A 12,595-nucleotide genomic window follows, 5' to 3' on the forward strand; every position below is an offset into this window, starting at 1 on the left:
AACAATTTTGACAGGGCCAACCTGTGAGAGCAGGGTGACTGGTTCTGAAAATCTCCAAAACAGTACATATTGTGGGTGGTTCCCAGAATGCAGTGGTTAGAGCTTACCAAAAGTGGCTGCAGACCATGTGGACAAATTCAAGGCATCAGTGTTCCTTGATGGCAGTGGCTTCTTGAAGGACATGGTATGGTATGGTATGGTATGGTATGGTAGGGTATAAGAGACTTGAGCACCTACTGCAGATTGCTCTATCCTGTTGCTCGATCCTGTTGTGAATCCTGATACCACAGGACACCTTCAGAGGTCTTCTAAGGTCCATACCTCAACCATTCTAAGCAGGTTATTTTAATGTTGTAGATTAATGGTATATCTGCAGTTATTCTGCAATATTTGCAAGTTCTTCCCCCCTGCTGTTGGCAAGTGCTGCTCATAGAGGATTATCTTATTGTAGGGTTTTTACTTTAACATGTAAAGCACTTTGAGATGACTGTTTTTGTGAACTGATTATCAAAAAACAAAACTGAATTGGAATTTTAATTGAGGATTGATATTTTCAGTAGTAATTTATATTTGTTAGCATGGCTGTCTTCTGGGACCTCTATGCTCTTTTGTGTGCAAACATGTGGAGTACATAAAGCAGCAGCAAACATGACAATGGAGCTGGGGCTGAAGTTAGGTGCAAAGTGGCCTGCAGATACGCAGCATCTGTGGGCATGCTAAAACGGCATTAGTAGTGTGCTTGCCAATTGGGTGTCTGGAAGGGTATCAAGTGAGCTATCAGATGATGTGGGCAGGCACTGAGACCAGCTTACCTGCTGGGATTGTGGATGAGCCTCACTTAGTAACCTACTCAGTCTAATTCTATGCTCAGTTTAATTATATCCTGGAAAAGCTGTTGTGACTAACTATCACTTCCCTTTCCCCTATCTTTGCAATATCGCTTTCCTATGTATGATTTCAACTTTATAAAAGGGAATCTTACAAATCTGTTTGCTTTCCGCTCAGTTTTTCTTCAGTATAACCTAGCACTATGCCCATACTTGTTTATCCACAGGACACACACAATGAAAAGCTAGCATGAGATTACACTTGCTTTCAACCCTGCAGCATTTCAGCCATTTATACTGTGAGAAGAACTATCCATCCTTCATGATCCTGCAGGACAACTGGGCTTCTTGGATTGTACCGGCTCATCCATTTCCAAATCTTTCATCTTTCCGCCTTTGTTTTTTTCCATCACTATGCCACCTCTCTATTTTCCTCATGTCCTCACAAAAGCTCTGCAGATAGTAAATGTTTACCACTCTGCTGCCAGAGCTACAAATCCCAAAGAGACACAAGCAAGCTCCCTGTTAACTCTATTTACATACAAAGCATTTATCTGATGTCCATTTATAAAAGCTATATAGAAAACAGACAACATGATTTATCTCTCACTTGCTTTGTTTTCTTGTTAATTTTGCTTCATTCTTTTTCTCTTTATCTCCAGATCATCTACTGTCTGACACTTTCTCTGGCCAGGACTCTCCAGACGTCAGTCACTTGCATAACAACAATCTGCCACCACAGAGCCGTTGTTTACCCATAGCTAAACCCACCCAGTCCAGCCAGTCTAATCCCAGCACTAACCCACAGTCTCAATCTCAAGTCAACACTCTCCAGGCTCAAGCATCACTTGGCCCCTCCAAACGGCGACTCTCTGCTGAACGCAGTCTTTCCATAGAGGAACCACCTGCTTCCAGGGGCTCACAGGGGCCTGTTGCTTTGAAGCCAGCCAGGGTGTACACAATCACCAGGGAAGGCGGGATGACCCTCGGGGGCCGTGGCAGTGAGGAGAGCCTGGAGCTGGAGGTGCTGAAGGGCTCCCGGGAGCAGCCTCTCTCACAGAGCACTTCTGCTGCCAGTCATGGACTATCCTGCACCAGCCAACCAACCGCCTCAGCTGCCCGTGGCAGCCATCACCGTAGCAGCCATCACCGCAGCAACCAACATCATGCCCAGCAGCATCACGGAGGCCCAATGTCATCATCGCAGCCGCTGCAAAGCTCGGGTAGCGCTGGCAACATTCGTGATTGGGGAATGAGGAGAGGTGGGTCGCGGGATGACTACACCCCAGACTGCGTTGCCTGCATTCGGGCTCCATGCCAAAGTCAGCGCTCCCTGGACCTAGATACCTCACCACGAGATGGAGGGAAGCAACGCAAAAAACTGGAGAGAATGTACAGTGAGGACAGAGCATCTACAGATGACAGGGGTATAAAACGAAATGTGAAGGTTTAAACGAATAAACAAATTGAGCCTGAATTTAAACACTTTCTCACCATATTTTTATTCACCTCCACTTCTATTTGTAAGGCCTGTGTTTGAATGTAATGCTCACTGACACACACCTTCCTTTTTATATTTGTGTTTGCAGAGGACAATCCTAACAGCTGGTTCCCCAAAGAGAATATGTTCAGCTTTCAGACAGCCACCACCACCATGCAGGCGTGAGTATGGCATGGAAATCCACCTTTACTCCCACTCTGTGCATCACAGCATCTCGCTGCCATGTTGGCAGGATACGGCCCAGTCTTTTCCTTCCAAGAGACAAATGTAACATTCTAATACAACGTCTTAATGAGCTTTCACACATTTCTGCTCGTTGGTTTTATTAAGCCACTTTGACATTTTTTTTAGAAATAAGCAGTTGCGCATAGAAAGACTGGATGTTTTAGATCCGTACTGGTAAAAGCACACGTCAGTCATTTTAATAACATGGTCCAACAAGTGTCCCAGTAAACAATACCAGTTGAATGGAATGCACCTGTTTTCAGTGTTGTGCATAGCACATGTTCCTCTAAACTCAGCAGCCAAGAATCTTTGAATTCAACACATTTAGAAAGCTGGAAATGTGTTGGTCTAGATCGTGTACATGCCTTAACCAAGACACACATACATGCGCACACACAACTCCGTTCCAGTCTCGGTGACAGGTTAATTATCACCTATCACCCTGACCTTATAATTATGACTCTCAAACAGACAAAGCTCACCCACCATGATCTTTTTTTCCCTTCTTCTCTCCCACACTCCCTCTTTGCTATCCATATGTCTCACCTTCCTTTTCCCATCTGTTTCCGACTGCCTGTGTCCGTATTAGGGTCAGACTGATATATGGGTCTGACTCTCGCTTTTGATTTAAATGGCAGGCTGAATGATGGATATATCGCAGTTTAGATGATTACACATTAAACTAAGTGTTTGTTTATGGCCAGTCCTTGAGAACCAACTGATGAGATAAGAATTACATACATGTACATTTCATCAGTCATCATCTCCTCTTCCTCACTTCTTTCAATGTGCATGTCATATTTGAATGCCAGTCCTTGCTCACTTATTTATAGGTAGGATTCTTCCATTTCGTCTCTCCTGAAATTGAGAACTGGAACATAAATCTCACTCCAAAATTTGGGTATGTAGAGTATTTGGCTGGCTCTATTGCTAACTTCTGTTTCATTTTTGTCTCCTCTTCTTCCTCTCCACACTATGTGGCGGCCTTCCAAACCACGACTGTAGAATATCGTGAGTAAATCTTTCAAACGCCCCCACTGTTCTTCCTTGTTGCTTTTTCTTTTTTTCTTGCTATGCCAGTTAGGTAACATGCATTGAACTCTGTTCCTCATGTGGCTTTGTGCTAGTCAGTCTACTGTGTCCTTATTCCCCCAACCTCAGTGTCTGCTGGATGGGATGTCAATATGTGGATGTAAACTTAAAGGCAAGGAAGGTTCTGTACAGTAGGAATGAAAAGTAGGTCATTCAATGCATTATTTAAATAGCAACAATTCTTTGTTGAAATGAACTCCTTTGATATTTTTCTGATAAAGACAGTGTAGCAGTGGTGACTTGACTACCAAAGTTATGTCTGAAAACTAAAACCATGAACTCAAAGCTGTTTTCTTGTGCGTAAAGTCTAAAGATAAGTCTTAGTAATGCTGTTTGACCCTCTGAGGTCTGAGTCGTACAGCAGCCCTGAAAGGTGAAATACACAGCAACTTATGAAAACAATGGCAAATAGAAAAAAGCTGAATAAAACACAAAAGAAAAAGGAAAAACACAACATAAGATCACAAAAAACAGCAGAGGCTTTTTTGGGGAGACAATCCGATAAAAAACTTGCAGAGATAAGTTAGCTATAGCTAGCTAGCTATAAGCAGTGAACAGCTAATAGCAAACATGTTTTTACAGTGTTTTATAAATCATGTGATTGAAACACACATCACCTGCCTCTTTTGTCCCTTACAACACCAATGAAACCTTTGTTTCATTCTTATAATGTCTCAGTGCAATCCTTTGCACATTTTGCTTCCTGTCCCTTCCATAGCTATACTGTCACATTAAGATCTCTACGAAAACACTTTGGTTGTTTTATAAGATTTTATTTTTTTCTACTTATGTTTTTTAGTATTTCTATTCTATTGTGTTTTATTCAACTGTTTGTGTTTTTTGTGCATTTCCAGCATTTTTGTTTGTCCTGGTGTTTTGTTGCGGTAAGGGCCACAATAGAGTTGTTATAGGCGACAACCCCAACCCAAGTCCTAAATCTAAGAGAACAAAGATTATTAATTATTATTCTTAACAACTACTATTAATTATTCTAACTGACACAAATTTAAAACAATCACATTTCTTTCACCTTTGATTGCTTGGAGCTCAGAGGGTTAATCTCATGTACCAAATCAAACACATCGTCTGACTCAGTGAAACTAAACTGTATTTTAGTAGGCTGTCAGCTTTTAAATATTGTGATGATGGTTTCACAGTAAGAACCAGACTATAATGTGTTTTAAAGAGGTTAAGGTGAGAACAGTTCAGTGACCCAGCTTGGGGCTTCAAAAATGGGAATTCAAAAACAAGAAGGTTTGGTGGCAACGTCCAGCTAGTTAGTCTAAGAGTGGGCATTTAATTTTCCCAAGGGGTCACAATTAGGACCTAATTGTAACATCTACTATTACAATTAGCGGTTTATAAAGGGATAACATTTCCAATAAATTTAATCTGTAGCAGAATTGGGCTGAATATTCAGCCCTCCATAGCAGTCCCAGTTTCTCATTTCCCTATGGGAAAATTATTTTCCCGGCCCCAGCAGCCTATGGTCACATCACTATTTTCTGCAAAAACAGTTTTCTCAGTTTTTTCAGTATCTCACACCATTACTTACATACAGGGGATGTGACTGTGAATCACTTATCCTTAAAGGAATTTAATAAAGAGGCATGAGCGTTTTCATACATTATGTGTTTGAACAAGCAGTAATCTAAACTTCAATGTGACCATTCAATGACCAGGTGATAATTTTAGCCTTTTTTAAAAAAATAAGGTTGATCACACATGTGATATCCACTCTTGCTGGTGTCAAAATTAGACTGTATGGCTTTATTGTAAAGAAAGAGTCTTTAAGGCTTCATCTTTTGATTGCTAAACATTCCATCTATTAAGGTAAACTGGGAACTCCTATAAAACTTACTGGACTCGGTTGATCTAATTCTGGAAAAAACATTTTTTCCAGGTTTGTTGGTAGACTTTTAAGGTAACAATGCATCATATGAGACATCATGACATCATCTAGTTACCCAGATCACACACCTTTTCAAATTTCTGCTAGCTCTAATTTTCAACTACCAATCTAGCTGTCAGCAGACATAAAGCCGCCCCCAGTACTGCTTGAGTTCTTTAGTATTATAACTTATCTTCTCATATTTAACTCTCTAAGGTCTATGTCATCATCATCAGCGAATAACCCTAACCTTAACTCAGAATATGTAGGTCACTTTTGCCTTTAGTGTTTTCACCTTTGATGGCTTAGACTTCACAGGCTTAAGCTTATGTAAACCACTGTTTGAAACTATAAAACTGCATGTGCCTACTGCCAATGATAGCATAAAATCTGTTTTTCTTCTTCTCTCTCTGCTGGCTGCTTGATTAAATTTGGCAGAAAATTTACAGGATTGCTGTACAATAGAGCACAATAGAGGAAGTAGGCTGTCAGCTTTTAAATATTCTGGTGATAGCAGATGGTGGAAGGAGGGACAGGCTGAAGGAAACATCTCTTCCAACCTGTTTGTTTTTGCAGTGAGAAGGAACAGAACGTGAGTGAATTCACGAGGGGAAAAAATTATGCAATAGCAATGCACAGAGCTTTTGGATAATAATCAGACTCCAGTGAATTCAGCCTCATGTTTTGTCATCCCAGGGCTCATCAGCTGTCTGCCTGTCTGTCTGTCTGTTGGTGAAAACCAGACCGTAGGACCGGACTTTGTTTTTGACATACGCTGTCACAGATGATTCTCATTATGTCTGACGCCCTGTCAGAACCATTACTGTCCCTACTGGGAAAGGCACCCCGGTGTTGGCATACTGTTACACACTTGGCAGAATGGTTAATAATGTGTTGCAAAAATTTCAGTGCAGAAATATTTCTCAGTACATCAAAATGTGAAACAAAGGATGTCACATGTCAGCACTGGTCTGATAATTCATTTCCGAAGTTTAACTGGGTTCTCTTTCAACCTCCTACAAGTAAGGGAACACAATGAGTTTCTATACTATCAGGAAGTAGCTAGTCTTTCCTAGCTGTGCCAGAAGACAGCCAGGGCAACAAGTTCTAAAAGTCTTGATTAGGCCTGACCTTTTTGAGACCTCCCCAAAATAATAAGACTCCACCAACCAAAGAGAAAAACCCAGTACATCCCATAATGGCTGTTGAAGCTGCACAAAAAAGAATTTAACATTCATATTTAAATGAATATAAAGTCGTGTTTTGTTCCCTCAGTGTCTTTTCCTACGTTGTGGTTGTAGTTTGTGAGTGTGTGTGCGTGGGTGTACATGCGATTATCCTCAATGTCCTCTGCCTTTGGTGGATTAGATGTCCCTGTGCTGCTAACTTTAACTACTCACCATAGCTAACTAAACCCTCACTAACCCTAGTGGACTTCAAACCCCTCACCTTTGACACCTTTAGTGTCTTCCCATCCCACCCTAACTAAACTTTATGCCCGAACCCAACTAGACCCTATGGGCTTTAGTCTAGGTAGTTTCCTTTTGTTACGGTGTGGCATTTTAGTTAGCTTTGTTTATAACAAACATTAAATTAAAAGCTACATTCATTTCTAAGCTGACCAGATATAGCAAGTAATAATGGAGTTTTTTACCCCTTGGGTCAGATTGGGTTCAGACAAAAAAATCCTTGGTTGCTGTCAGGTGCAGCTAAAACGTAAACCTACATTTCCAAACAAAACAACTTAATGCTTTGACGTCCCGGCAGGGCTTTCCGAGGCATTGCTGAGAGAAAGAGACGGAAAAGAGAGCAGGAGGCAGCCACCATGATGGAGAGGTACCGTGCCCTGTCCTGTCCTGTGTGGTGCCGTTATAGTTACCCTATTACCTAACAAAGAAAACAACTTCTTGACAAGAAATGCCTTCAGCCTTTTATCCGATTTTTAAATCATTTTTTTCGTAGTCTTTCTAACTTCTATTTATATTCCAAGTGTTCTAGACCAGGGCAACTCTGGGCACTCGTGCTGGCACGCGATGGGTTAACTGATGGCAGAACACACAGAGAATTAATCTGAGAAGGTGCATTAAAAAACAAATATCTATGACCAATTCACATCACAAATTAGCTCCACAGACACATCAGTTGCGCTGTTTCTTAATGATTGCACCTTGGCTAACAACCCCACCCACCGGGTTCAACTTGTAATTGACTAAAAATCACTTTGCCTACCGGCAAGAGGAATGTTGCTAACTAGTCAGTCCTGTGAAATATGGCCTTGAAGCGAGCGAAAAAAGATAATTCCCGTTCTTTTATGACGATTTGGCCAGAAGACTGGGGTTTTGTGCAACAGAAAGATAGTGCTGTATGTTTGATCCCCAGATAACAGAACTGGCAAATGCAAAGCAGGGTCGGGGATCATATTAACATGTATATCCCTGTATTAACAAGCATGTCTTATTGGCCCAGTTTATTTTTTCTTATCATTGTTGTGAGGAGGCCATAAATAGCATTTGCATTTTCTGTTGTAGTTTCTTTGGTGTTCTTGTTATGGATAAAAAGTGTTTTTAGAAAATAGCTGATCTGCTCTTTGCCAACATTTGTGTATCAGTTGCTATGCAGCGTTATTAAATTTATTGTTAATACAATGGTTATTATGGCACATTGACTTCACTGGACATGATTTGAGCTATGGTGCATGTATTCTATGATAGAAAAATTGCATTGAAAAGTTTTTTGGTATGACCACACAATTTTCATTTACCAGCTGTCCTAATTGCACAACTCGTGAGTTCATTCAGTTCCACACGATGAAATGAACTTTTTTTTTTTGACAAACTGGAGGACAACTACCCTCTATTGCAAAGTCACATTTACAAAGGAACATGATCGGACTTCTATGGCGTGACCTAAAAATCTCTGAAAATAGTTCAGAGTTGCAAGAGAAGATGACCTTGATGTGAGATCAGCCACGTAAAAAGAAAATATCTCCTAGTAATGACAAATGTCTAATCTTACTTTCTGTATTGATGTTCCTGTTTCTCTAATCTAGACCCTCTGAATCTTGATAGGGCGATGTTTCACCATAGACTATGTCTAACCAGTGCACAGTAAACCCAGCACAAACCCAAGTGTTTTTCTTGTTACCATGTTCTGCTCCGACTGTTTGCTGGTGAACATTCGCTTTGTGTATTTTGACTCTCTGCACGAGGAACTCGCCGTGCCTTCCACTCCCTACCTACGGGGCAATCACAAGTCTCGTAAAAGCATTCTGCGGCGCACATGTTTGTGTGTGTGTGTCGTGAATCGTGGAAGCTGTGGGTGGCAGGTTTAATAAATGTTCCTCACTGAACACTGAAGTGTAAAAACGGGTCTGTCAATACACTGCTGCAGCTCTGCACTCTGTGGCTGGCAGTCAAAGCCAATGAATCGATCAATATTTGGCAACGGGCCTCACATCCACCAAGGCTGAGACATTCCATATGCTATGAGCTTGTGTGTGTGTGTGTGTGCGTGCGTGCGTGCGTGCGTGCGTGCGTGGTACATCTCAGTTAGTTTCAAAAATTAAATTATGCATGGTTGAATGATAATTTTGCAAAGTGTTTTGTAAGGTCACAGCAGGAAAGCGAAGGTTAGGGGCGATATATTTGCAGAAATATGAATTCACACATATACATACTGGCAGGAATTTGACTTTATTGTCTTGGTGTGCGGGTGGTAGATTTAAAAAGCTAGTTGTCACACAGTATGAAAATACAACTCTGACTGACGGATGGGTCCCCCTCTCCTCTGAGTCATCTCTCTATTTTAGGCTCTGCCTTCACCATTCCTGCAATCAACACTGACATGTCAGGGGTGTTTTTGGATTGCCTCCAACTGTGCTCTGGATTCAAATACCTTTAAATGATGCGTGTAGGGATGTGAGCCTTGCATTTAGCTTTTGCACTTTTGCTATTTGCTATTTAGCCATGATGAAACTAGAATATTATGTTGGTAGTTGCTTTTGTTGCTATCTTAGCCCTGCATCAGATTGGTGACCTGTCCAGGGTGTACCCAGCGTTGTGCAATGCCACTAAAAACAGATACTATATGGGACGGACTAGCATTAATAGAGGTGGGGCTTATTATAAATAATTAGCTATAGGGTTGCGACCCATTCTCATCAGTTTCAGTGAACCTTATCACAGTACCATGTGCCTCAGCTACATAGAGCAGAAGAGTCCACACACTGATTTATCCGTTTATCCTGTTTTTGATGTGATTTTTGCAGAAAGCTAGATAGGTAACCTTAGCTACCCAACAGCGAGGAAGACAAAATAGACACATAGAACAAAATAGAATCTATGGCTTAACCTCTAGGAATAGAAGCAAACCAGTGCTGTTGCCTAAACTTATTCTAAAACTTATTCTGCCTAAACCATATTCTAAAAAGATAACTTAGTGGTTTTGTAAGCATAAAGGCCTTTAAACACTGAGCACATTGCAGAAAATTTAAAAGATTCACAATAATTAAGATATGATTGAAAAAGTTCTTCTCACAAAATGCACTACAAAAAAATATATATATATAAAAAATACTGGTGACCACCAATGCTCACCCTCTGCCTGGTATGAATATGAAAATTCTAGGTGACTTCCTTCTTGAGTTATACCATTCGTAAGATTTTCACAAAACTTGACCTCTAAGCTTGACCTCGAGGTGGAGGTGACTGTGATTTGAACTTGCTGTCAATGTGCTGTATATGTCGCATTATTGGAGTCAAAAATGGAGTCAACATCAAGCGATTATGAGAATGTTGTAATGTTTCTAAACAAGTGAAGGAAGAAACAGAGATTCTGGGTTCATCCAGTTCTCACGAGAACAGAGCAGCAGGGAGAATTTCATGGAATTCGGAAAACTTTTGTTCATATTTCAGGATGTCAGTGGGACAGTTTGATCCCGTCTGATTTACATTGAATTTATCTCAATTTTTAATTTCTTTTCATAAAAAAGAAATTGCTTGTGTGAATGAGACATGTTGTATAAAGCACTTTGAGTGTTCAGGTAGAGTAGAAAAGCCCTATATAAAGAGCCAGTCCTTTTACATTATAAAATATACTGTTAAACGCCCGGTCCTCTATCCCCGATTAACATCAACTTTTTTGTTTTGGGGGATTTTTTTTTGTTAAATGATTTTCTATTTGAGTGGCTAAAACAGCCACTCAAAAAATTCTATAATTCTATAAAATGACAATTGGTGACAATTCTATAAAATTCTATAAAATGGAACTCTATAAAATGGTGACAATTCTATAATTCTATAAGGTGACAATTCTATAAAATGTTTCAATGTTAAGCACCCCACTTCCTAACCCTAGATGGAGTTCAGTCCATATGCACAAAACACCCACTGGATATTTAGATGTGATAACTGGTAATTTATCAGTAGCCTGACCCTAATCAAGATGCTGCATCATCTTCTGTTCTATTCTTCTCTATCTATGTTTTTAAGTTTGAAGCATTTTCTCTCTCATTTATTTTATATTCTTGATATGCTTCGTCTCCTTCTTTTTTTTCTCTAAATTGATAGAAATTTTCGCAAGCACCTTCGGATGGTGGGCAGCCGCAGGATGAAAGCCCAGAGTAAGTCTTTGTGTTTGTTTCTGCTGGCATGTGTGTGCATTGTCAATACATTACCATGCATTCATGTTCTCGAGTGTGTACCATGACATCACAGTGGATGTTCATTTAATCTTTTTCATGCTTTATGCACGTAGCATCAGTAGTGTGCACATGTGTATATATTTTGTCAGAGTACACTAATTATTCTTTAAACTCCTAATTGATGGTAATTTTATCGCTATGCGGTGTTTAGACGGTCTTTGTATTTGTTCATTATTGTGAAATTTGTGCCATTTGTATGATATTGATTGTGCACTATATTGAACTGAAAGGCAATTTCTGTTTAACAAGACAGAATCCCAGCTAGTTTATGTGTGGTGTTTGTTTAGCTGTGCAATTCTGTGCATGTGCTATTTTTGAAATATCTGATATGTTTTTTGTTTTTTTTATGTGTGAAGTATTTCCTCTAAATATATTCAACTATTCACATTGTTATTTAACGTTAAGGGGAAAAAGCCTCCTTGGTTTGAACTCCCACCAGGCTAGTCTCAAGACTCAAAGATTTTATACATTTTATTACAAATGATTTAAATATCTACGAAATACAAACATAAAGCAAAACAAAACAAAATACAGCTGTAAAGCTTCAATAATTTAAAGATACTTGTGTTTTGGGTATGTTCATAGAAAATCTGTGAAATCCATCCATTGACCAGACTTGGGTGATATGGGGTGATAAATAAATGCTAAAAAACAGTTAATCATCGTTTTGTACCAGATGAAGGTCAGTTATAGACTGAAACAGCACGATTCAGTGAAATGGTGTTAAGTGAGAAAGTGTGTGGTGGAGGTTGTGTTTCTTTTGAACTCTTTTCTTCCTTCTACACATCTGTCAGGTGTGCAAAGAGTCTGAACTAGTTAAAAATACTGATAAAACAATCAATATGTATTAAAGTGTATATAACAATGCCTATAAATTAAAAGTGCATTAATGCAATTTCGTTTAAACAACTTTTTCCATTTTAATTGCTTTTTTATCTTGGAATCATTAAGACAACAGAAAAACTGAAAAATGATCAACCATTTCCTAATACAATGTAAACTCTTACTGTTCTGTTAATATGAAGCAACATGACCCGATATCCAATAGGGACAATGGAATCGACTGATTCACAAGCTAGGTCAATAAGACAGAGCTCTTGAGTACTGGGCTTGATTATCCTTTGGAGACTGTATATATGTGTGCGTGTGAGTCACTCTCTTCCTCCCCCCAACTTCATCAGCCTTCGTCGATCGTCGAGCCAAGAGCTTCAGCCGCTCGTGGAGTGACCCCACCCCCGTCAAGCCTGAGTCACTGCATGAATCCAGAGACAGTGAGTCCATCCTCTCTTAGATACTCACAAGCGAACACACGGTATACAATATATACCTTAGGATTTTCTTAAACTTGCCTTCTTACA

At 39.9% G+C, this 12,595-nt stretch overlaps 1 protein-coding gene across 4 annotated transcripts in view; it reads left to right on the forward strand.

The window, feature by feature from the left end:
* The window catches only part of nsmfb (NMDA receptor synaptonuclear signaling and neuronal migration factor b), a 60,588-nt gene that overhangs the window by 21,570 nt on the left and 26,423 nt on the right, over positions 1-12,595 (forward strand). The window contains exons 3-8 of one of the 4 annotated variants that reach the window (XM_019365610.2): positions 1,490-2,254; positions 2,417-2,489; positions 3,559-3,564; positions 7,304-7,372; positions 11,104-11,156; positions 12,419-12,508. In XM_019365610.2, coding sequence (XP_019221155.1) covers positions 1,490-2,254; positions 2,417-2,489; positions 3,559-3,564; positions 7,304-7,372; positions 11,104-11,156; positions 12,419-12,508 — 1,056 coding nt within the window. The remainder of the gene's footprint in view (positions 1-1,489; positions 2,255-2,416; positions 2,490-3,558; positions 3,565-7,303; positions 7,373-11,103; positions 11,157-12,418; positions 12,509-12,595) is intronic. The other 3 variants (XM_019365611.2, XM_003458997.5, XM_019365612.2) reach the window with 3 other exon arrangements.

This window comes from Oreochromis niloticus, linkage group LG12 (assembly GCF_001858045.2).
Source record: "Oreochromis niloticus isolate F11D_XX linkage group LG12, O_niloticus_UMD_NMBU, whole genome shotgun sequence".
In the NCBI taxonomy this organism is placed as follows: domain Eukaryota; kingdom Metazoa; phylum Chordata; class Actinopteri; order Cichliformes; family Cichlidae; genus Oreochromis; species Oreochromis niloticus.